A 26,627-nucleotide genomic window follows, 5' to 3' on the forward strand; every position below is an offset into this window, starting at 1 on the left:
ATTTCATTACAATCGGTGCACAACTTTTGATTTTATTCACGATTTACTGAATTGATATAAATCGCGATTTCCATACAAAAATAACATTTTCTAATAGGTAATAAGTTTATTGCATGTAATAAGTTTATTTTTGTTACGGTTCTGTTGATTAAGAATGGAATATCATTTTTAAGGTTACGCTGAATCCAAATCTACATGATTTTTTTTTGTAAACTAGTGTAATAACATGAGAATTGAACCTGTGTTCTTTAATTTTTATGCCCTAGCCCACATAGTGGTCAGGGTTTAATAACTTTGATCTGTCCTGCCAGAGATATTGCAAATATATCCGATCGACTCAGAATCACCTCCTGAGTCGATCAAACCCTTGATATCCGTCCGTCATGTTGTAGGATTCCGGTTGCAATTTTTAATCGATTTTGATTAAATTCGGTACATGGTGTTTTCTTGGCTCTATTGATTGCTGTTTACTTTTTACATATAGCTCCCATGTATATGTATTGCCCGATTTCAACAAACGCTTATTTTCTAACCGATCGTCGCGAGATTTAACTCAAAATACTTTTCAAGTGTACAAAATTTCATTGAAATCGGTTCAGATTTACATATAGCTCCCTTTTTTATTAACTGATCACAAATTTGGCAGACCGCAATCTTTTGTGCTATCAACCAAAAATTCAAAATATCGTTGATTTAGACTTAGAAATGTACAAATGGTTCTGCCGATTTTGCAGAATTTGGCCCTAAGAACCGTATATTTGTTCATAATAATAAAGAACTTCTGGAGAAGTAGTTATAACATTATGCCTTGATGCCGTAATGCGAACATACTACATAACAGGTTGGCTGATAAGTCCCCGGTCTGACACATAGATGGCGTCGCTAGTATTAAATGCATGTTATTTTTATATAGTACCAACCTTCAAATGATTCGTGTCAAAATTTGACGTTTGTAAGTCAATTAGTTTGTGGGATAGAGCGTCTTTTGTGAAGCAACTTTTGTTATTGTGAAAAAAAGTAATTTCGTTTTTTGATAAAATACTATTTTCTGAAGAGAAAAAATACGGTGGAAGCATAAACTTGGCTTTATAATGAGTTTCCGGACTCTGCCCCAGGGAAATCAACAATAATTGATTGGTATGCAAAATTCAAGCGTGGTGAAATGAGCACGGAGGACGGTGAGCGCAGTGGACGCCCGAAAGAGGTGGTTACCGACGAAAACATCAAAAAAAATCCACAAAATGATTTTGAATGACCGTAAAATGAAGTTGATCGAGATAGCAGAGGCCTTGAAGATATCAAAGGAACGTGTTGGTCATATCATTCATCAATATTTGGATATGCGGAAACTCTGTGCAAAATGGGTGCCGCGCGAGCTCACATTTGACCAAAAACAACAACGTGTTGATGATTCTGAGCGGTGTTTGCAGCTGTTAACTCGTAATACACCCGAGTTTTTCTATCGATATGTGACAATGGATCAAACATGGCTCCATCACTACACTCCTGAGTCCAATCAACAGTCGGCTGAGTGGACAGCGACCGGTGAACCGTCTCCGAAGCGTGGAAAGACTCAAAAGTCCGCTGGCAAAGTAATGGCCTCTGTTTTTTGGGATGCGCATGGAATACTTTTTATCGATTATCTTGAGAAGGGAAAAACCATCAACAGTGACTATTATATGGCGTTATTGGAGCGTTTGAAGGTCGAAATCGCGGCAAAACAGTCCCATATGAAGAAGAAAAAAGTGTTGGTCCACCAAGACAACGCACCGTGCCACAAGTAATTGAGAACGATGGCAAAAATTCATGAATTGGGCTTCGAATTGCTTCCCCACCCACCGTATTCTCCAGATCTGGCCCACAGCGACTTTTTCTTGTTCTCAGACCTCAAAAGGATGCTCGCAGGTAAAAAATTTGGCTGCAATGAAGAGGTGATCGCCGAAACTGAGGCCTATTTTGAGGCCAAACCGAAGGTATCAAAAAATTGGAAGGTCGTTATAATCGTTGTATCGCTCTTGAAGGGAACTATGTTGAATAATAAAAACGAACAAAAAATCAGCCAACCTGTTACATTTGAGTTGACGTTTCGGTATGTTAAGGCTTTGTGTTAAAGTGCCTTCAGACCCAGGTTGGACCCTCGGTTGGATTGGAAAACTTTTTCAAATTGTAAAAATTAGACAATTTTTTTATTTCTTCATTCAAATCAACTATCTGAGTACAACTTCAACAGCAGCGCAAAAGGATTTTGCAGTTCACGTTTATGAGCCTCTAAAATTTAGTCACCAAATTCAATCTTGAGCACTTTTTTGCAATTCTGTATGGCCATATCTCGAAAAATGCTATGAATTCGTGTTTGATGTATTTAGCAAAGTTGTAGCCCTTGAACGGCCAACAAATATGCTGAATACATTAGTATGGAAAATTTTCATCTTCATGCTCAAAATCGCAGAAATGTCCAAAAACTGACCACTTTTATCACCGATACAATTCTTTTCCGGACAGTTGATTTCCGGAGCTTCCTGGAGGTTCAAATTTTTTCCGATCTGTTTGAAGTGGTATACGGAGCATCCGACTCAGTTGAAATTGTGCACATTGTGTAAGTATATGGTATCTTTGAGGAATAAGCGTGTTTGGTTTAGAGGTGTGCACGTGACACGAAATTGTCGTTACTCACGAAAATTTTCGTGATTCGTGCGTGAGTCCTTAGTCAAGCTCATGACAACGGCGTTAGTGTGCGTGAGCGTGATTAACAAACCAAAATGTCGTGCGTGAGCGTGAGTCACGAAAATAATATCTTCGTGAGTGTGCGTGAGTAACGAATTACGCTCACGAAAATAATCCTGCTCACCAACATAAAACGCTTAAGAGTTAAATTCAATTACAATTTTAGTGACACAATTACAATTTTAGTAGCACTCTCGATTTTAATAATGCTCATGTTTTCAGACACTTCGGTAAGGTAAATTACTCATAAAATTATTCGTGAGTCACGATATTTTTTGCGAGTCACGGTATTTTTCGTGAGACACGACGTTTTCGTGCGTGAGTACAAATTTTCTTTTAATGAGTGTGCGTGAGCGTGAGTCCTACCAAACAATATCTTCCGTGAGTATGATTTTTCAGTCGTGAGTGTGCGTGAGTAAACTATTACTCACTTAATTATAAGGACAATACGACTTCATTGAAAAGTTTATCGACTTTTGGACAAAGAAAAAACTTTTTATCAGAAAAATGCGTCTTGTATGCTAAGCAAAATTTGCATTCGTATTTTAAGGACATGAAATCTTTGGCCTCACGACAATATTTTTTTCAGTGTAGGAATTGAGGCGGCAGCACTAGCCAGATCTTACTTGGGCTAAAACTATCTGCCGTGGGAGTTCTCTTTCCTCCGGTGCTATGGGCGGTAGTCGGTCTCCGATAACTGGATTGACCTGCTTGATCTAGAAATTCTTTTTTTTTGTAGCGCTGGATTTTCGCGCTCTAGATGATGTACACCAACCCTTACGTTCCTGGGTGGTGGTGTATCCATGAAATGGTAATTTTGATGATTATTTATTTCTTATTTCGTCTTGATGTCTTTATTACAAAATAAAAAAAAAAAAAAACAACAACTATCTAATGTTTAGAATTAGAAAATAGAAGAATTCTGGGCCTGCTGGAACGACAAAAGAACGCCATAACACACTGAACCACAAACTTCAATTGCGACATTTGTGATATGTTCGCATTACGACATCAAGGCATAATATTCTAACTACTCGAGTAGTTCTTTATTATTAACAAACAAGTGAGTAAACTAGAAAGACCGAATTAGTAAATCTAAGAATGTGAGGGGTATTATTAGAATAAATGATTTCATGTCCTAAAAATACGTATGCAAATTTTGCTTAGCATAGAAGACGCATTTCTCTAATATAAAGTTGTTTTCCTTGTCCAAAAGTCGATAAACTTTTCTATGAAGTCGTATTGTCCTTATAATTTGAATTAAAAATGGGTATCATAACATGAAAGAACATTTTTTTGGGAAAGGTCAACTTGACTTTAATAATCCAGAAAAAAATCTTTAAAATTAATGAAATTGTCTTTAAATTTGTTCTTTTTTTTTTGCATCTTGACTACAAAGAAAAAAATCGTTCAAATATAGGACATGTTTTTCAACACTTTATTTTAAAGACGTTTTTTACTTGAAACATTGCATAATTTGTACTGGAAGTAGAGTCTGAATTTGGAAAATAAAGTTGTCGTTAACTCGTTTTTAAAGGACTTTGGTAGCATATGAAGAAAAAAAGCTGAAAAAGCGAACAATTAAAATTTGCTTCCTAGAATCAAGTACACAAAACCCAAATTTAAAAGTCTTAAAAGTATCCCTACATGAATTCTCCGCTTCTTTGGCTCGGAATAAATACCTAAATTTTTAAAGTAAAGACAAAATCTTTGGAACCGGACATGCTTTTGTTTCAGTGTAGCTTTAGATTACTGGCAAACCTAGAAAACGTTAACTTAAGCAGTCTGTTAATGTATTTGGAACAATCTGGTTCGTTCAACAAATGAAAATAATAGAGAAGGTTCAGTGGATAAAACTAGAAGTGCCCATATGTAAAGTTGCTTTTAGTTAAATGTGGAATCACAATGGACTGCATAGTCGAAGTGAGCCTGAAACTTAATCGGGCTGTCACTTTAACCTAACTTAACCTAACCTACGGTGTTCATATGAGTATAAATCGGGTCAAATATACATATGAAAGCTATATCTAACTGTATAACACGTATAGTAAGAATTATTCACCCTGTGTAAAATTCTATGTAAATCGTTGTAAAACTTAGACCTATGTACTCATATGGGTGTACCTCCAGCGAAAGATATATGTTGGAACTATGTCTAAATCTGAACTGATTTCAACCAAATTTGACACACGGCAAAAACTTACCTTCTGGGGCGAAAGATATATCGAAGCTATATTGAGGCGGTTTCTTTCAAATCAAACTTGTGCGAATTTTGAAGTCGATTGGACTTAAAATGCGACCTAGACTTTGATCACAAAAATGTGTTCACAGTCAAACGATCTTGCCATCGACTCAGAGGTTGACTTCTTGAAGTCATATACCCCCAAGTTTCGCCTGAAATTTTAAATGAAGAAAGATATGACAAATATGGTGTGTATGGTTCCATATAGACCTATCCACCAAATAGACCGATACTCTCGATTTGACTTGTTAAGAGTATAGATGCCGAAATTTTCATCCGATTTGCCAAGTAGCCCAATCTCCGATTTGCCGCAAATTTGAAATATGGAAGTATTGGTTTATATCGGTACATGTTTTTATATTGCCCCATGTAGCCAAATATCCCGATTTGATGACATAAAAGCCGCAACTTTTATCCCATTTGCGTAAATTTTGAAATCTAAAAGTATTTTTTAATCCATAACAAAAAAGTAAAGTCTAAAGTTTGCATTGAACCACTTTGTGGATCCATATTTTCGATACCATCTCAAATCCTTCCAGTTAGTTGTGTTTTATATCTAAAGTTTATATTCCCAAAATTTTTTGGACTTCTGCAAGATCTCATGGCTTAGAATTCAAATCGACTAATGTCCTGGAGCGAAGCACAATGTTAGTAAAAAATTGGAAAATTTTTAATCTACAGATATTTTTATGCAATTTCGTAAAACATCATTTACAATTTATGTATTAGAGGTATAGGCAACTTTGATTTTTACTCAAATTTGATTTACATTTGCAGTGGCGATTTACAAGGAAAATGGAGGTATTTTGGCTATATAAATGCAATTCGGAAAAACATTATTATGGGAGCTATATCTAACTCTTTAACGATTTCAATCAAATTTAGCCCTCTTGTTCCGCAGTGTGGCGCAGTGTAAAAAAAACCTGTTCATTGGTATAGATCGGTCTATATTAGAGGTGTGCACGTGAGTAATATTTTACTCACGCTCACTCACAACGGAAAAATCTTACTCACGCACGATGTTGTTTGGTGGGACTCACGTACACTCACAAAAATAAACTTTGTACTCAAGCACGAAAATGTCGTGACTCACGAATAATCATGGTGTTTGACACCATGAGCGTTTTATGTCCGTGAGCGGGATTTTTTTCGTGAGCGTATTTTGAAATTCGTTCTTCACGCACACTCACGAAGAAATTATATTCGTGACTCACGCTCACACACGACATTTGGTTTGTTAATCACACTCACGCCGTTGCCATTAGTGTGACTCATGCGTGATTCACGAAAATTTTCGTGAGTCACGTCAATATCGTGTCAGTGTACACCTTCCGATATGACTTCTACGGGCATAATAGGCGCAAATATCGCAAATTGCCTGAAACTAGAAGTAAAATTGCTAAATTTTACTTTTAATGCGTAATTCGATAAAAAAATCTGCAGAATTAAGATCGATAATATTCTTGAACACTTAGATTAGAATTTTATAATTTCTCTAGAATTCAAAGGAAAATGCTTCTTATAAATTTGCAAATTCTAAATTCAGCTTGGTTAGCCACAGAACTTTAACTTATATATGAAATATGTCTCATTACACTGAAAAAAAGCATGCCATGTTCCAAAGATTTTGTCTTTACTTTAAAAATGTTGGTATTGATTCCGAGCCAAAGAAGCGGATAATACAAGTAAGGATACTTTTAAGACACAATTCTCCTTTAAATTTGGGTTTTTGTGTCATTGCTTCTAGGAAGCAAATTTTAATTTTTTGCTTTTTCAGCTTTTTTATTCATATACTACCAAACACCTTTAAAAACGAGTTGATGACAATTTTATTTTCCAAATTAAGACTCGACTTCCAGTAGAAATTATGCAATGTTTCAAGTAAAAAACGTCTTTAAAATAAAGTGTTGAAAAACATGTCCTGTATTTGAACGAGTTTTTGCTTTGTAGGCAAGATACAAAAAGGCCACAAATTTAAAGACAATTTTATTAAGTTTAAAGAATTTTTCCGAATTATTAAAGTCAAGTTGACCTTAGCCCAAACATTTTTTAAGTGAAATCACTTAATTATAAGGACAATAAGACTTTATTGAAAAGTTTATCGACTTTTGGACAAGGAAAAAAACTTATTAGAGAAATGCGACTTCTGTGCTAAGCAAAATTTGCATTAGTATTCTAAAGACATGAAATCTTTGACCTCACGACAATATTTTTTTCAGTGTATATAGAAATTAATTATTATATGTGATCCTTGGCCGTTGGTATGACACACTAAAAGTGAGTCAAAAGTAATTCACCGCGCATGGGGGGAAGACCAATGACCCATTTTGCACTTTATCTTCTACAATAACAAACAATTTAGAAATATTAACTAGAATTTAGAAATATTCAAAAAATTTAAGATTTCGGCCGGACGGAGGATCGAACCAAAGATAATAAAAGAGGAAGATGGGAGATTGGCTACTGAGCACAACAAACCATTTACCACATTAGTTTAATACTCGAACCAAACGCGTATACGACAAGTATTGACATAGCATTAAAATGCACATAAAAAGAAATTAAGAGCACGAAATAAATTTCCATAAAGGGGAAAATTTAATTTTTTTTGTTGTTGCCTAAAATTTATCATTGTTTCATTAAGAAAATTAAATATTTCATTTGAAAAATGAAAACTAAAAACAACTAAAAGGTGACAAACATGTATTAAACTAATCTTGTAAATGCAACATTTGGTATGACGCAAGCCAATCTCCCATCTTCCTCTTTTATTATCTTTGGATCGAACCACGTACCATCAGTTTACAAAATGAATGAATTAGCCACCGAGCCACACTACTAACATGGTTAATGCCAACCAATATGGTTTACCATTGTTTACCATTCATACATAATTATGTGTATTTGTACACAAATACATACAATGTGTTCTATTTATAGAATAGTTTCAAAGGCACATATCTCCAAGAAGTAGAATTAGATTCACCAATTACAGGGTGATTCCTTCTTATTTAATTTATATTAAAAACGTGGGCTTCAAAATAACCCAATAAACACAAATGTTTGAAAAATGCTAAATTTCAACAATTTTTCAAACATTTTTTCAAAGGATTAGGGTAATATTCAAGTTGAGAAATTGTTGAGAAAATCGCGTTCTCAACAAAAAACAGACATTACCCTCAACAGTGAAATTCAACACATTAGCAATAATATCTCAAGTGTTATCCTCAAATTGAAATGCATCGCTACTCAGTAATTTGTCAAACAATTTTCGATGCGAGTCATATTCAAAATTAACATCGTTGCAAATACGTTTCAACCTGAATTTGTATGAATGATATCCCCACTTCAAATTGAAAGTCAAAGCCAAAATTCTATGCATTTTGTATAATTTATTCATTTTCATCAAAATAAAATATATAATAATACACTACACTACATAATACACTACAATACCAATTGATATATAATAATCTTATTAAACATATCAACAAATAAGAACAAAAAAAAAAAACAACAAAACTTTAAATATCTTAAACATTATTAGTAAACACTTTTGCATTGATAATTTGATTTCCTTCCTTTTGGTTCCTTCCTTTTATTAACATGCGGGCAATTTGAAATTAGGAACGTACTGGACCGCTTGTTAGAATTGATTTCCAGCAGAAGGAATTCACAAAATATCCATTTTAAACTGATAATAGCATATGAATTAAACTGACGATGTGATGCACATTTTCATCCAGAAGTTGTTGATTTCAACAATTTGTTGTTTTTAACATCTTTAATTGGTTGCACTTGAAACGTTTCTGGAAACTTTTTCTTGTCGATAAGCCACTCATTTTTCATTGGTCAGCTTCTTATTGTTTGCAAGAATGTAGCATCCAAAGATTTTAGTTTTCTGGAAAGAGATTTAAATTTAGTGACTTCTTTAAAGTGTTGATTTAATTTTTCATATTGACGTACCAATTATTATAAACTATTTGAAGCAGTTCCAGTTAATTGTCCACCATTTTTTCATTGGTCAGCTTTTCAATGTTTTCAAGAACGTACAATCCAAAATTTTAGTTTTCTGCAAAGAGATATACATTTAGTGACTTCCTTAAAGTTTTATTTCATTTTTTTATTTTCACTTACCTATTTTTATAAACTATTTGGTTATTTGCTTAAATTTTCCATTTTTTTTATTTATTGCAATTGACCACGAACTTCGTTGCACAAATAAGTATTGAAAACCACATGGTTTTTTCGTTGCATTTTAGGGTAGTGTTTTGTCAAAGTTTTCTCATATTATCTTCAACACCTTTTCAAAGATTTCGTCAACAGTTTGGCAAATTGGAAGTAATTCGCAAACAATTTGAAGATGTATTGAAGATGAGCTATTTCAAGTCAAGTTGAATTTATGTTGAAAATTATATTTACCCTCAAACTGAAAAGTTGTTGCATTTGAAAAACGCTCATCCTGTGTTTATTGGGAATGCACATTAAAAGTTTAGTATGGACATACACTAAAGAATTGAATTATTACACAGTAAAAAATTACGTAGTTAAACTAACGCTAAATTTAACTTATTTTTATTGCCCAAAAATATTTGTAATTAAATTGTATTATTTTTTTCGAAATATTCCACAGCCCAATGAAATTTTCCGTTTTTGTCTCAAATATTTTATGAACTAATCGTAGGTATATAGTTCATTGACATATAAGTTCAATATGAACTAACTCAGAAGAAAATTTTCATGTGATTCCCAAAACTAGTAAGAACGAACTACTTTATGGTTAAAAAGGTCGTGATTTGGCGCCAATGATTTTTGTTCGTTAAGTTTAGTTAATTTGTCTTCTATGAGAGGATGTAATTTCGTGAAGTGCAGTTAAAAAGTACTCCAGGATATTAAATTCTACACTCATAGAAAAAATCATGCACGGCGTGCTTATTTCAAAACGATTCGTTCATGAAAGTGAATCAACACACATGTGGTGTCAAACTGTGAACAGGCGGTGTCAATCTGACAACGATAAAATCACACCATGCGTTGTCAAACCAACAACCAGCGTTCATGATCTGACAACGTTATGGTTACGACTTTATAAACAAAATTAAAAAAAAAAAAACTTCCGCTTGCGTGACTCGAACCTGTGTTTCCTGCACCATACGCGTTAACAGTCGCCTTAGCACATTGCACCACCGAGAGAGTTGCCATAATAACGTCTAACGATTATTTTACGACTTTTCATGGCCAAAGAAAAACGAATGCCGTTCATGAAATCGTGAACGCCCGTGGACGAAATTGTGAACATTCCGTTTTGATTTTTTGTGAACGTTTCCGTTTCATTTTGTCACCGTCCGTTCACGACTATGGAACGTAATTTTTTCTATTAGTGTACCTATAATATAGTTTACCTTTTTTCTGTGTAGTATTATCGAGAATTTACGTATTCCTGTTAAAGTTGGATACAAACGCACGCATTAATTGAGTAAAATTTAGTTTAGAATTAATTATTTTAAATAATAAATAAAATGTTCTAAGCGGTGTTTCGCAGGTTAATATAAAAATATTCGCAATATTTACAATTGGTATTCATTGAGTAAAGGAAAGAAAATTTACAGTCGTTGTATTAACGAATTACATCGGTCCATTATTAAAGATAAAAATAGTTAATAGCTCGACTATTTTTCGCTTAGTGTATGTTATGTTGTAGGGAAAAAATTTTTGGACTTGATAGTTTGGACAATTTCGTCGATGTTTTGTTTTGATTAGAAAATATTTTTTTGCACCTGTAATTTGGGTTTAGAAACACGATCTTAGTATTGGCCTTATTTTTGATATTGAGCTGAGTACTATGTTCAGTTTTCAAGCTGAAAACCAGCTTGTTTTCACGGGTACTTTTTTTAATTAACTAATTTAGAAATATAAAATTATTTGCAATCAATTGCTTGAATCTTTTCCATCCATTATTTGGCAAGACTCGATCAAAATATAATCGTCTACATAAATATATTTGTACTTTTAATTTAGTGTTTTGGTGAAAAAACCGAACATAGTACTCACCTCTATACAGAAAAAAATATCATCAAAATTTGTCCAATAGAAAATTAGTAGAAGTTGGAATTTTCAATTAATAAATTAATTGAAACACTTAACTTTTCAATCAAGATGAAAACATTAAGTTAATTATGCCAATGTTTGAAAATTTTTAAATTTTTAATTAAAAATTAAATTAAAAAAAAAACTCGCAAGAAAGTAATGGAACATTTTTTTTTAATTTTTAAATAAAAATTTATTTAAAACAATAAATTTGATACTATCATTTCCTTGATTAAAGACATTTCAATTAAAAAACCAATTAGACCAATTATTTTCCTGATTTAATCATACATTTTTTTGTGTATCTTCGATTTTTTCACCACAACTTGTAAGTAATATATATATATATATATATATATATATATATATATATATATATATATATATATATATATATATATATATATATATATATATATATATATATATATATATATATATATATATATATATATATATATATATATATATATATATATATATATATATATATATATATATATATATATATATATATATATATATATATATATATATATATATACGCCTAGATTTCCAATTAATCAGCAGCATGTAAGCTAAATTAGTTTTTCTGAAAGTAAACAGAATAATTCGAATGTAATTTAGTTCAATTAAAAGTTAATTTACAATAATAACATAATAACCTTACCTGCATGGAATAGCAAGTTAAATTCTTAGTTCCAGGTTGCAGATTCATAATCTTCCTTTGCAGTTGTAGTCTTTTAACGTAAAAAGGTGTATTAAGGAGCTCGGTAATCTAATTTTAGTAAAAATAATAGGAAAGCGAAAGGCAAAAATAATAGTGAAGCAATATTAGGCATTATATTGATGGTACGTGGAAAATACATATTTTTTTATTTTGGGACATTTTGCATACTTTTAAATATATGTATATATGTATATATGTATATATGTATATATGTATATATGTATATATATATATATATATATATATATATATATATATATATATATATATATATATATATATATATATATATATATATATATATATATATATATATATATATATATATATATATATATATATATATATATATATATATATATATATATATATATATATGTCCCAAAATGAAAAAAAATGTATTTTCCACGTACCATCAATATAATGCCTAATATTGCTTCACTATTATTTTTGTCTTTCGCTTTCCTATTATTTTTACTAAAATTAGATTACCGAGCTCCTTAATACACCTTTTTACGCTAAAAGACTACAACTGCAAAGGAAGATTATAAATCTGCAACCTGGAACTACGAATTTAACTTGCTATTCCATGCAGGTAAGGTTATTATGTTATTATTGTAAATTAACTTTTAATTGAACTAAATTACATTCGAATTATTCTGTTTACTTTCAGAAAAACTAATTTAGCTTACATGCTGCTGATTAATTGGAAATCTAGGCGCATCTACATATTAGAAGGAACATGCTGACATGGGTATTATGATAAGGAAGATAATGATTTATTTTTTCACCCTTTAGTTGTTCTTGATAGTAATTGTAAGTTATGTTAGAACAAAACACACAAATGACAAGAACCAATGGCATAATTCAAAAAGTAATAAAATATTGAATATGTTTTATAAGAAACGCATATTTTCTTTTATTTCAAATAAAACTTTTTTTTTTTTTATTTAAGCACAAATATTGTATTACATGCCGATTATAATACTACAACTAGTCTCTGTTACAGTTGTGACTAACTAGTAGTTTACGTAAGTGTGTTTTTAAATGTAAGAACTTAATTTAGTAAAACAAAATTAAATTAAGGTTAAAGATAAAGAAAAAAAAAAAATTATAATGTGTTATCCATTGATGAACCGGTTTAGTAAATCGTGTGGCTTGTAACGATGTAGTCTTCTCGTTTGGCTTGATGTCTGTAATAGCTTGGCTGCTTCCACATTTTGATGTGCCTGAAGTCGTTCGTGGTGTTTTTTGGAGTAGGATGTTATTTCTTCCTTGATGTATTTGCTGTTCAAATCTCTATGAATATCACTGTTTCGTATAAACCATGGTGCATTTACCGCATGTCGAATAACTTTATTTTGAAAGACTTGAATTTTTTCAATTATGTTGTTTTTCGCACATCCCCATATCTGGATTCCGTAGAGCCATATTGGTTTCAGGACTTGTTGGTAAATCATCAATTTGTTATCCAACGATAAAATTGAGTTTCTGCCTACTAGCCAATGTAGGTTTCTATACTTTATTTCCATCTCTTCTCGTTTCTTTTCAACGTGTTCTTTCCAATTTAGTTTGCAATCTAGCAGCATTCCCAAATATTTGGCTGAGTTTGAGTGTGGAATTTGTTTGTTGTTTATGTATAAGGGCTTATAATTAGTTTTTATGTGAGCAAAATCAACATGGGTGGATTTTTCACTGTTCAGTTTTAGGCCCCATTTCTCTGTCCATTTAGCTACACCATTTAGGCATTTTTGTAGGCGTTTTGTCGATTCTGTTGTTGATTTTCCTGATGACATTAAGACTGTGTCGTCAGCAAAAGTACCAATAAAACAGTCTGTATCTAGTGGAACGTCATGTGTATATAGTAGGTATAGTATGGGTCCCAGTATACTTCCTTGGGGTACACCTGACTTAATAGGATGTATATCCGAGTACTCATTTTCATATCGCACTCGAAAAAATCTGTCATTTAGATATTATGACAAAATATCGCAAATGTTATTCGGAAGAAGACTTTTGAGTTTTTGTAAGAGACCGTCGTGCCATATCCCATCGAAGGCTTGTGAAATATCTAGAAATACTGCTGAGCATACTTTTTTGGTTTCGAACGCTTCTTCTATAACTTGGGTTACTCTATGGATTTGCTCCACTGTTGAGTGTATCTTTCGAAACCCAAATTGATGGCTTGGTATTAAATTGAGCTGGTGAACAAGAGGTTCTAGTCTAGCAAAGAACAGCTTTTCAAAGAGTTTTCCAATCTGTGGCAGTAGTGAAATAGGTCGGTATGACTTTAAATCTTGAGCATTCTTACCCGGTTTCTGTATCATTATTATTTCTGAAACTTTCCAGTAACTTGGTATATATTTGAATTTTAGAACCGCATTAAATATAGATGTTAGTCTAGCAAATCCATGATATGGTAGTTGTTTTAGAACATCGGCTTTTATTAAGTCGAATCCTGACGACTTTTGAGATTTTAAATATTTTATTTGGTTAACCACTTCCTGTATTGTTATTTTTTCTAGTGGAAAGTTGTTGATATGTGTATTTTCCTCATATGATGCGTTATTTGTATGCGCATATGTCGTTGATGGGTTTGTATGAGAATCATTACTTGAAAATATTTTACATAAATGAATCGCGAACTGTTTTGCTTTTTCAGAATTGCTCTTTGCCCATTCACCATTTGGCGTTTGGATTGGTGATTTGTGAGTTATCGGCCTGTTACACATACGTGTTGCTTTCCAAATTGAATAATCCGTCTGTTTGTCATATGTTAAGGTCTGTAACGACATTTTCAACTTTTTCTCAATAAATTTACAGATTTTTCTGCTTGTTTTTTGTGTGATGTTATTCAGTAATCTTCTATCCTCAGGCGATCGAGACAACTGCCATCTTTTTCTAAGCTTCCGTTTCTTTCTAATAAGTTCTACAATTTCAGAAGGATATGAATTTGACTTATGTATAGCTGGCAGTGGTGGAGTACTTTTCCAAGCTGCATCCTGAACTAGTTTTGTAAATATGTGTACTTCGTTTTCTAAATCATTTATATTTTCTATTTGATTGAATCTAGTGATAGATGTGATTAAGTATTTGAAATAGTCCCAGTCTGTATATTTGTTTACAAGGCTTGGACAATTTGGATTTGGTAATGCTTTCCCTTGTAGGTTTAGATAAATTGGCGAATGGTCCGAATTTAGTTCATATCCGTCAAATACCATGATTGTGTTGGTAGCTACTTTTCGTATTATGAAAAAGTCTATTAGATCTGGTGTTTTTGCTGGGTCAGATGGCCAATAGGTCGGTCTGGCTGTCGATACGGCACGACAATTAGTGCTATTCATCGCTTTCAAAAGTTCTTTACCTTTTGGTGTTGTTAGGCGAGAACCCCATTGGGTATGTTTTGCGTTGAAATCCCCACCCATAACAAATCGGTATTTATGGGATTCCAGTAGCTGGCGGTACGATTCATATTTTATATTGTGCCGTGGAGGGCTGTAAAGTGACGTTATTGAAATAGGCGACTTATTTTGTATCATTGTAACGGTTGTTGCTTGAAACTGTTCAGAACTTATTTGATTTTCCAACCAGTGTTCAATGTTCTTTTTGATTATGACTGCACTCCCACCTCGCGAATTATTGCTTGGATGAATAGTGTGGAATAACTCATATTTTTCAAATTTAATAAATGACTCTTTTGTGAAATGTGTTTCACTTATCAAGCAAATATCTATATTCTTTTCTTCTAGTAGATATTCTAGTTCGTTTTTGTGTCGAAGAAGCCCATTGGCATTCCACTACATTATAAAGATCGAATTACACATTTAGGGTACCAAAGAAGTTTTCCTCTAGCATACACAGTCGTGCTTCTAAAACTTTGTTGAATGATTCGATTGCATCCAATTTCGATAGAATCTTCATTAGAGGGTTCTCAAATGTTACATTGTTTAAAACTGCTTGGGATGCTGAATTGGTTCTTATCACTTCTGAATACGGGACCCTTTTCGTATTATTTATGGAGGGATTTTGTGTTTCCCTTTGTAAAATTGGCGATGAAGTTGGTCGTCGCGTTGCAGTATCTTGCGCTGTAGAAGTAGTTTGTTTATATTTTAGCTGAGATTCTTTTTGTTTCTTATCTCGTATTTTCTGAAGTTCACGGGCTACTATACATCCGCGATAGCTAGCGGAATGCTGTTCACCGCAGTTACAACACTTGGGTAATGTATTTAGAGGCTTGTCGCAATTTTTTGTTTCGTGCTTGCCAGCACATTTAGCGCATTTGGCCTGTTTAGAACCGTAGTTTTTAGTGTGATTAAAACCTTGACAGTTTTTACACTGTGGTAATTGTTTAGGAAGTCTTAAGGCTTCAATCTTTACTATTGTACTTAAAATATGTTTGATATCATATATTTTTTTGATGTCCTCGGAGGACGAAAAACTTATGATGAACATGTCGAGAGGTTCTCGGGATATGTATTTAGTTTTATTGAATGCACTGATGGCACTTAAGCCTTGTTCTCTGAGGTCTGCAACTATATCTTCAGGTTTACAAGAGTGGTGGAGATTTTTTGCCAAAACCCTAATTGGACGATTTTGTTTATTTTCGTAGGAATACCATTGAATTTGAGCATCATTTAGTGCTTTGGTGACATTTCGATAATCATCGCCATCGAAAGTGGATATTTTGTGGGAGTGTTTGTTTATTAATTTTATTAGAGAAACATTTTTTGAGTTTTGTTTGACAATATTGTGCAGTATTTCAAAATTTTCAACAGCGTTTATTATTATTGGTGGGGGACGCAATGCGTTTGTAGTTGTTTTTGTTTTCTCCGCATCAATATTTTCTGCAGATTTTTCCACAGGAGAATTGCCTTCTTCCTCTAGCACTTGTTTCTTTCTTTTAGAACGCTTTTTGTGTTTTTGAAGGATCCAGTCCGTTTCTCTGGTGAGCTCTTCTTCATTTTTTTTATATTCAGCCCGCTTATTGGCTTCTTTGGAAGTGGATGGTACTACACCGTCAGTGAGTTGTGGTATTCCTTGTGTATTTATCTCATTGTGTGTTTCTTGCCCGGAGATACCGGTTTTGTTTGTGATTGTAGGAATTCGCGAATCATTTCTGTTACGTAAAGCGACATTTTCGTCATGCAGTTGGGTGCATATTACTTCGAGTTCCTTTATTCTTTTAAGGAGATTTTCATTAGTTTGTTCAAGTTCTTTGAGTTTTGTCACTCTAAAGAGACTTAAACTATTTCTTCGGGTATTTGGGGTTGGAGTGCCCTCCATTTCCCCTTGTACATTTAATTTAACGGACAATGTGCAAATATTTTTGGTTTGGCAGTACTGTTTAAAAATATAAGTTTCAAACTTGGCAGCACCTGAGATGTACACACCAGATTTGGCAGCACTGTCATGTGCGCTATTTGAGTCTCTCCGCAGCTGATTTACTTTTGTTACTCTCACACGCTCTATAAACAGATGTTTCTTTTATGCTTACTGGTCTTTTATGTTGAGTATTTATGGGTTTTTGTATATTCTACATAAAAGGGCACACTAGTACTCAGTCGTTCGATATCGTACGATGAACACGTCAGCACAATTCTGTAGAATGATAAGACTTTTCTTTTAGATTATATATTATTATTTTTTGGGGCAAAAACACTGAGAGCCAAGTTAAACGCGTCTAACTGTGGTAAACTGCACAGTGGAATAAAACTAAATACGATTTTGGGTGCGCAATATATAAATGTTTTGATTAAAATTTGTAGACAATTTCAATTAATTATTTAATTGAATCAATCAAATAGTTGATTGATATTTGTCGCGAAATTAATTAAAATTTTAATTGATTCAACTAAAATTGTGATTGAATTTTATCTTAAAAATCAATCACGTTTTTAATTGATTCAATCACACTATTAATTGATTGCGTGACAAAAGTTAATTAAATTTTTAATTGAAAATCGTGTTGGTTTTCAATCAAAATGAGTGATTGATACTATCATTTTCGTGATTGAAGACATTTCAATTAAAAAAATGATTGAATCCGCGATTTTCGTGATTGAAATCGAAAATTTTTTTGTGTGCATGTATTTTTTGCCGAGAAAATAACATTTTTGAGACCTACATGTTCCACGTTCACCGTCCAAAACTAACATTTTACTCTTAAAATAGTTTGGGGTGATCATATTCCTTATCTGCGTTCATGAATTTGAAAACAGTTCAAAATAAATATTTTTACGAGATTTTCTTTAATTTCTGGAAAATTTTATTAACTTGTAGACGTGATGAAGTTGTACATTACAAGCTACATATTCTATACAAATTTATTATTTACATTGAAATATATTGTAGGAATTGGATCTGAATACAATGTCGGCGATGCTCTGATTATGATTGATATCCATGTTATTCATACTTCTGGCGAGATGGAACCAACCCAAATTGCTAATATTACATTTAACAACTTGGATGTAATCGGTAAGGTAACATATTATTATTTAAAATGCTAAATAACTAACAACGTTTCTACTACAGCTAACCAAGAAACTATTGTCGAGATTCTTGGGTTTGCGAAACGCATTTTAGACGACTTTAAGTTGTTGAGGAGCGATGTTGTCAATGAGGATCATAGCCCTGCCATAAATAACGAAGGACAGGTTCCGGATCGTCCAATGAAATCCGAAATAAGTTTTGATTTCCACCGACTAAATATTTTAGTCCTACGAAGCACTCGAAATGAAAGCCATAATATTGGTAGAAAAGTGGGAACCCTTACCATGACCGAGGCCAAAATACATGCTACATTAAACAAACATATATGTGTATCAGGTGCTTTGGGCGGAATACAAATAATAGATGTTACACCAGAGGGATTTAACCATCAACGAATATTTTCTGTCGGTAAAGACCCCTTAACCGACCCTCCACCATTGGCTACAAATGAGATGTTATATACGCTTGCTACTGAAATGTATGGAAACGACATCGAAAATGATGAATATGTATATATGAACGCCCTCAATTTCAAAATAGAAAATGGAGAAAACTCAGCAATCGTCGTAAAAATACGAATGGCATCTGTTTGGTACACCCATTGTCCGCGGTTTATTGAAGAAATATATTTATGTGTTAAAGAATTCCGACAATATTTCAAGTAAGTGCAGTCATAGTGTGTGCTGAACAATGTATTATTCATTTATTAGAATTTATAATTAACAAATCACGTTCGGGTAAATGGCAAACGTCATTTAACGTTCGCTTTCTCTGCCAGCATTTCAATCAATTTCAATTTTATCCCCATCGTTACCATAGACTCGTAAGTGCACTATAACAATTGACAACTGTGATGCGGAAATGTACTAAAACAAGTTGAAAGTATTTTCTCATTACAATTGTTATGTTAGAAGAGCCATTTTGATATTTTGTGAAACGCCAAGTGTAAATGGCTTCTTATAAATTATTTGAATAAAACCAATCAATCAATAGGAAATCATTGTGATTACGTTTAAAATTGTTAAAGGTATGTTGGTAAAAATTGACGACATGCAAAATGAAATAAAGTGATATTTTTTCACATGGTTTTCCAAACATGCCGCATCGATCATGGTTAGGTTAGGTTAGGTTAAAGTGGCAGCCCGATTAAATTTCAGGCTCACTTAGACTATTCAGTCCATTGTGATACCACATTTAACTAAAAGTACCTATTACATATGGGCACTTCTAGTCTTAACCACTGAACCTTCTCTATTATTTACTTTTGTGGAACCAACCAGATTGCTCCAAAAACATTAACAAACTGCTTAAGTTAACGTTTTCCAGGTCAGCCAGTAATCTAAAGCTATATGCTCCTAAAATTCGCTTACGCCTTACACAAAAAGCAGGACACTCACACAAGAGGTGTTTAATTGATTCCTTTTCCTCCACGTCATGACAGCTTATACAATAGTCATTATACTTCGCACCTATAGTTTTTGCAAATTCGCCTATCAGGCAGCGACCCGTTATAGCAGATATTAGGAGTGCTATCTGACGCCTTGAGAACACTAGCATATCTAGTGTGCGGTTTAAGTTTAAATGGGGCCATATTTGCTTGGTGTCGCTACAACCCTTGCAATTTTCCCATCGAATATTGGCCATCATAATAGCCTTCTCACGCAGTAAGAGCTTGCAGGTGGCCAGAGGCATACCAACAGATTCTAGTTCCCCTGGAATATGTAAGGTAGTTCCTAGCCTTGCTAACACATCTGCTTCACAGTTCCCCGGTATGTTCCTATGACCAGGCACCCATATTAGGTGAATATTGTACTGCTCAGCCATCTCGTTGAGAGATTTGCGGCAGTCTATGGCCGTTTTTGAGTTAAGGAACACAGAGTCCAAGGATTTTATTGCAGGTTGACTGTCTGAGTATATATTAATGCCAATATTTGTTGGAACATTACTTCTCAGCCAATTCACCACCTCTCTTATTGCCAATATTTCAGCCTGAAAAACACTACAGTGGTTAGGTAATCTTTTCGCTATTCGAATTTCCAGATCTTTAGAATATACTCCGAACCCCACTTGTCCATTCAATTTGGAGCCATCAGTATAGAAATCTATAAATCTTTTATTCCCCGGGGTCTGTGTACACCACGCCTCACTGTTGGGAATTAGAGTTTCAAACTTTTTGTCGAAAAGTGGTTTTGCCATGGATAACTACTAGGTTTTTTTCCCCCGGGAACGGGAACCCGGGAATTCCAGGGAAATTGCTATTTTTTCGCTCCCGCTTTCCCGGGATTGAAATGCGGGAATTCCCGGGAAATTTTCTTTACAATATTTTATGTATAATAGAGGGTTTTATATGGCTAATGCCAGTTGAAATCTAGTTAAAGTGGATTTTGGAAGTGTAATGTGAATAACTATGGTACCAAGTCGTAGTAGTTGCCTTGTGGAACATACATAGTCGTGGGTTCTAATCCAGAATCCAACGGGCTCCCAATTGTTAAAACGAAGTTTGGACTTCCTAATTTATATTTCTGTAAACCGACATTCCCATAGACTGGTAGACGGAGTAAACCTTTAAAAACAACGGGACATTGTACTTTATGTAACCCACGTTGGCAATTGCATAATTTCAAAATTTCATAGTTATTGCAAGGATGTTTTCTATGAAATAAGAAAATTGCAACCATTTTTAAGATAGTTACTTTAATTTCAAATTTATACCTTATATACATTACGCTTGAAATCTATTAAAATTGGGGTTTAAAGCCCTTATTTATAGGGCATACGATAACTGAAATCTAGTTAAAGTGGGTTTTGGAAGTGTAATGTGAATGTCGTATTACAGGGTAGTGTTTCCCTCTTGGGAATATTGACTGAACATGTGCATTTATTGACCCCATTTAACGATGGCGAAATCGAAATAAGTTTCTTTCATTTCCAAACAGTTTTTTAGTATTACAAAAAATCCCACTATATTAATAGTGATCTTCCGAAAACTATACCGAAAAAGACTGTCTTAACCATTGTCAAAATGTTTTGAATTACAAAATATTTCGTATTTTAGTTAGGCTTGCCAGATGGCCGGGATTCGGCTGGATTGTCCCGGAATTTCGTCTCCAGGAAGTGTCCCGAATCTTTCACAAAATTTGCCAAAAATCCCGGAATTTCAATTACTCAAGGCCTATGTTTAATTTTTTTCAATTTCTTAGAAAAAAAACTATTTGAAATTAAATCGCTTTCAAAAATATTTTTGGTTTTGGATTTTCATACTTTTTATACCCACCACCATAGAATGGTATAATAAGTTTGTCATTTCGTTTTATTTTGCAGGCAGGAGAAGTTCGAAGATGGGCTATATCGGTCCATGTTTTGGTATAGCCCCCATATAAACCGACCCCCGGATTTGGGGGTTTCTAGAAACCTTTTTTTCTATCCGATTTGCCTGAAATTGAACCACAAATAGGTGTGTCGAATATGGTGTGTATCGGTCTATATTGATATATCCCCCTTATAAACCCGCCCTCCGATTTGATGTCTAGATTCAGTAGGTATTTCAGAACCACAATTAGGTATGCTGAATTTTGTGTATCGGTGCATGTTTTTGGCATAGCACCCATATAGACTGATTTTCCGATTTAACTTCTTGGGCATCTTGGGTTTATATAACCGTAGTTTTTATCGAATTTGCCTAAAATTGTAAGGGATTTGGTAAGGCCACCATATAGACCGATTTCGCTTCTTGAGGGTATAGAAGGCGCACGAATTGGTTGAAACTGAAAGTAAAATTTCCAGGTTTTACTTCTTCTAATCATTTTAATAATGGGGATAAACATCTAATAATTTCAGATTTTAAATCAAGTCGTTATTTAATGATTTCTATATGAACAACTTTAGAGAGGGGGATGATCCAAGTGGAATGATCCAAGTGGAATTATTATATATGGAGAAAGTTTCGTTTACTCTAATAATTTTTTGAGTACGTTAGTTAAATGAACTAAAAAGCGGGAAAAAATTATACAAAAATGAAGTAAAAAGTTTTACTATTTACTATTTCTTTAAATTTTTAAATTTTACTACAAATTCGTCCATCATGAACTTCGTATGTCACTAAAGACATTCTTGCAATTTTGAACTCCAATTTTTTCGTGCAAACTACAAAATTTTCTTTAACAAGTGGAAAAAAATAATTATGTCTAATAAATTTTCTTGAATTTGCCGAAAAATATTTACTTATTTTTGTGATATCGGCGTAATAATACTGTTTAGTTAAAATTTTCTAAAAATATAAAAAATTTTCTAAAATTTACTAAATGTTTTCTTCCTGATGGTTTCACTGTTTTTTCAGTGAAGAATGAGAGAAAGAGTTGTGGAGCACTGGTAATAGATTAAACGAGGTATATTGTTAGCCTTTGAATTCCTCTGGAATCTCCTCCTGTGCTTAGAGTGGACTGTAGATAATAGAGATTTGAGTCTAGAGTTCAATATTTTGTCTCATCAATAAGACAATATATCGAAAATGAGGTAAAAGAATAAAAAAACGTTTCAATCTGAATTCAAAGACAGGCTTTATTAAAGAGCCGAGATCCTTACCAGCGAGATGTTGATGCAAGAATGAAAATTTAATATAGATACCACTTGCCAACAAAGTTCATATGACAAATTCATTTTAGTTGATTGACACTATTCTATTACAATTCTGACGTACTTCAATTAGTCATTTACAAAAATTCAAACATGTTTAAGAAATTTATACGTTAAATTCAAATCAATGATTAAAGACAAGATTGTCCATGGCGCCGGCCTTGCACTTGTGCAACTGAAGATGTGACACAGAGAACTGCTGCGAGCGAGCGGATGGCCTCGGATAGAACAAGATGGTTTGGTGTTGGAACAACTGCATCGGAAGCCCATTTATTCTTTCTGGTTGGAATATGGTTATTCCGTTGTTTTTGTAAAATTGAGTGTGTAGAGCCTAGCCTCGAAGGCCTAGACAACCTTGCATGGACGTTTGGCCAAGAAGTTGTTTGCTTGTGTTTTCTTTTAGATTTGTTCGCACAGTTACCCAGCGGCGGAAATCGCTCTTCATAAGGCCTTTTTAAAGGCATTTATTTGCAGACACAAGGCATTGACTTCCCATTACATATTCATTGTATTTTTACACAGGGTGTCATAGCCGACCAATGGCTCCGACTTCAACTTACAGCATAAGGGCTAATATAAGGTCATTATTTTAAGGCCTTTTAGGAATTGCCTCAAATAAGTTCTTTATAATGTATGATAAAATAAGGCCTTCTATAATGTATACATCAAAAGGATTTATGAAGCATATATAAATAGAGGCCTCTTAATAGGAGTTTAAAATAATGCCAATTTAATGCCTTTTGATGAAGGCTGTTTAAAAGGCCTTGTTTACATACCTTATAAAGGTCCTACTCCAAATTTCATATATAAATAAGAAACCCAAAATTTGTGCAGAATTCTTTTTATTTTATTTTGTACTATATAAAATTGTACTATAAAAAATAAATCACCTTCTTCATAGGAACTGATTTCGTATTGGACGTTTGATTTCCACATATTGACCAGAACATTGGCTTTCATGGTAGAAGTTGCCGCTAAATAAATAAGTAAAATTATTATAAAATTATTATTCTAATGTAATTCAATATAATATTCGTCAAAAAATATATACTTACCGCATATTTGACACTTCAGCTACTTAAAATAAAAAACAAACACCGCGACTTGCTCCAACGAAATCACAAACCCGAATGAAACACGTGTCGCTTTAAATTGTGAAAAATTATTTTTATTCTTAACTTTCGGTTACTTTTAAACTTACGGCATAAGGGCTTATCAAAGGTCTCTTAGATTAAAGAAGTGTGCATTTGAAAACATGACTTTTAAGCCGTTATATTGTTTGTGACTCGTTGTCGAAAAACTTATAAATTGGCTTACGACATAAGGGCTTTTCAAATGGCTCGTAAATTATAAGAGCTTGCTATGAGAATATGAGTTGCTTTTTAAAAATCGTTTTATTTTGCCTCGTTGTAAGAACACATTGTAATTCGCAATACCAAACAAGGCCTATTAGGAGTTCTTTAAAATGTGTCTTTAAACACATGTCCCAGATAAGCCATTTCAAAAGGCCTCGACAAGTATGCTATGAGAAAAGGGATAGCGATCTTAGTAAACAAAGACCTTTTTTAAGGCCTGTTTTTTGCAATGAATGATGAATGAGTATCAACTTTTTTTGTAAAGAAGGAAGAGGTCTTACAAAAGGGATTATTTTATAAGACCTAATCGTATGAGTATTGCCTCTAAAATAAGGGCTCCGTGAATGCTTTAAATCGAAAGTGCTCTCGATTTACGCCGCTGGGTAGCTCTTATGTCGGGGAGTAGCATTGTGTGATGATAGTTGTTACACTTCCTGCAGGTCTGATTAGAGTGACATTTTTCTACCGTGTGACTTTTCGCTAGACAATTCATGCAGTATTGGTACTTCCTTCCGAACCACTAGCCTTCGCTCCGGCACAGTCATAAGGACGAATTTCGGGCAGTATCTCAAAGAGTGTCGAAATTTGCAAATTCCACACCTGTATAGGTCCCGGACGTTAATAGATTTGAACTTACTTGTTCTGAAATTATGAAATGTTGTTAGATATGTTCAACAACGTAACAAGAAATTGAGTATAGGGTGTTAGTAGATGATCTCTTCGTACAATAGCCTTTTAACAAAGTTATAATAAAGGTTGTCATTGTTTGTTTTTTTTTTACTAAGACTCCTGAGAATTTAAATAAGGAAGAAAGCATAATTTTGTAATTGGCCGTTTGATTGTCCCAGATATGGTTCGAACCTCTGCAACTCTTGTATTGGAATCAGAGCCTGGGAATGTTTTTTCGATTCTGCCCAAACGCCAATCACTTGGAGGCAGCAAGTCGTCCATAACAACAACAAGATCTCCAACGTGTATATTAGGATAAGAATTTTTCCACTTATAACGTTTATGGAGATTGCGAAGATAATCATGTTTCCATCTAATGGCGAATTGGTGATGTATTGCTTTCAGTTTTTTCCATCTATTGATAAGAGACAAGTTTTGGACTTCTGATTCTGGGATATTCATTAAGGGCGATCCTCGCAAAAAATGGCCAGGGGACAAAGCTGTTAAATCATATGGATCTTCCGATACAGAGGATATTGGTCGGGAATTCCAAACCCCTTCTATTCGAGCTAGAACAGTGGCAAATTGTTCAAAAATGATGCTTGAAACTCTTTACTGCTGCCTCCCCATATGAGGGGCATGAGGCGGAATGAATTGCCACTCGAAACCGTGAGAAGAGTACTTGTCTGCAATATCGAAAGCTGTAGTTTTGATAAATAAACGAAATTCTCTGAGTAGTTTACGACTTGCCCCAATAAAATTTTTTCCATTGTCAGAGACAATACATTGGGGCACCCCCCGCCTACCAACAAATCTGGCGAACGCAGCTTCGAAAGCAGCCGAGGAGAGCTCGGAACACGGTTCCAAGTGAATGGCCTTTGTCGCGAAGCATACGAACAAACATACATATGATTTAATGAGAGGGGATCGACGTAACGATGAGCTTTTAAGATCGAATGGCCCCGCGAAATCGACTCCAGAAATGTTAAATGGTGGTGACATTGTGCATCGTTCTGGAAGCAGAGGTGCCATAAGTTGCGAACACGGTTTACTCTTATATATAATGCAGCGCTTGCATTTTCGAATAACACCTTTAACTCTTGGCTTGAGACGTGATATATAGTACTCTGTTTGGACCATCCTACACATGAGAGTACATTCCCAATGTCCGAGAAAATTATGGAGGTGTGTAAGATACAGTTGACAAAAGTGGGAATTTCCCGGAAGAATTATCGGGTATCGCTCATTATAGGGTAAATAGGAGTCAGCTAATCTCCCATTGGCACGTAATATCCCAGTTGTATCAAAGAATGGATTTAAAGTTTTTAACGGGCTTTTGTCTAATATTAAACCAGAATTTTTGAGGGCTTCGTATTCGGTTTTATAGAAGATTTTTTGAGCGAGAGAGATTAGTCTATGTTTTGTGAATCTTAGTTCGGATTGAGAAAGTATCGTGAGAGAAATTCGAGCAGTATTTCTACGTTTGTGCAAAGAATTATTGAAAAAACGAAATATGTATGATAGTACCCTCAACGCTCGTGTATAGGAGGAAAACCTAATTAGAATTTCAAACTCCTCAGCAATTTCATGAGTTGTGATAACGGCGGACCGTTTACCTATTTCAGGAGGCGTTAGAGGATTCGTTTTTGGCCAAGTCGAATGTGGATTTGTCCACCATTTGGGGCCGTTAAACCAT

At 33.8% G+C, this 26,627-nt stretch overlaps 1 protein-coding gene across 1 annotated transcript in view; it reads left to right on the forward strand.

Moving 5' to 3' along the window:
• Positions 1 to 26,627, forward strand: part of Vps13D (vacuolar protein sorting 13D) — a gene marked incomplete in the record, with an annotated part of 741,787 nt that overhangs the window by 64,721 nt on the left and 650,439 nt on the right. The window contains 2 exon segments of the mRNA XM_075308271.1: positions 18,135 to 18,260; positions 18,318 to 18,936. Of these exon segments, the coding sequence (XP_075164386.1) occupies positions 18,135 to 18,260; positions 18,318 to 18,936 (745 nt within the window).

The sequence above is a fragment of the Haematobia irritans genome, chromosome 4 (assembly GCF_050003625.1).
Source record: "Haematobia irritans isolate KBUSLIRL chromosome 4, ASM5000362v1, whole genome shotgun sequence".
Classification (NCBI taxonomy): domain Eukaryota; kingdom Metazoa; phylum Arthropoda; class Insecta; order Diptera; family Muscidae; genus Haematobia; species Haematobia irritans.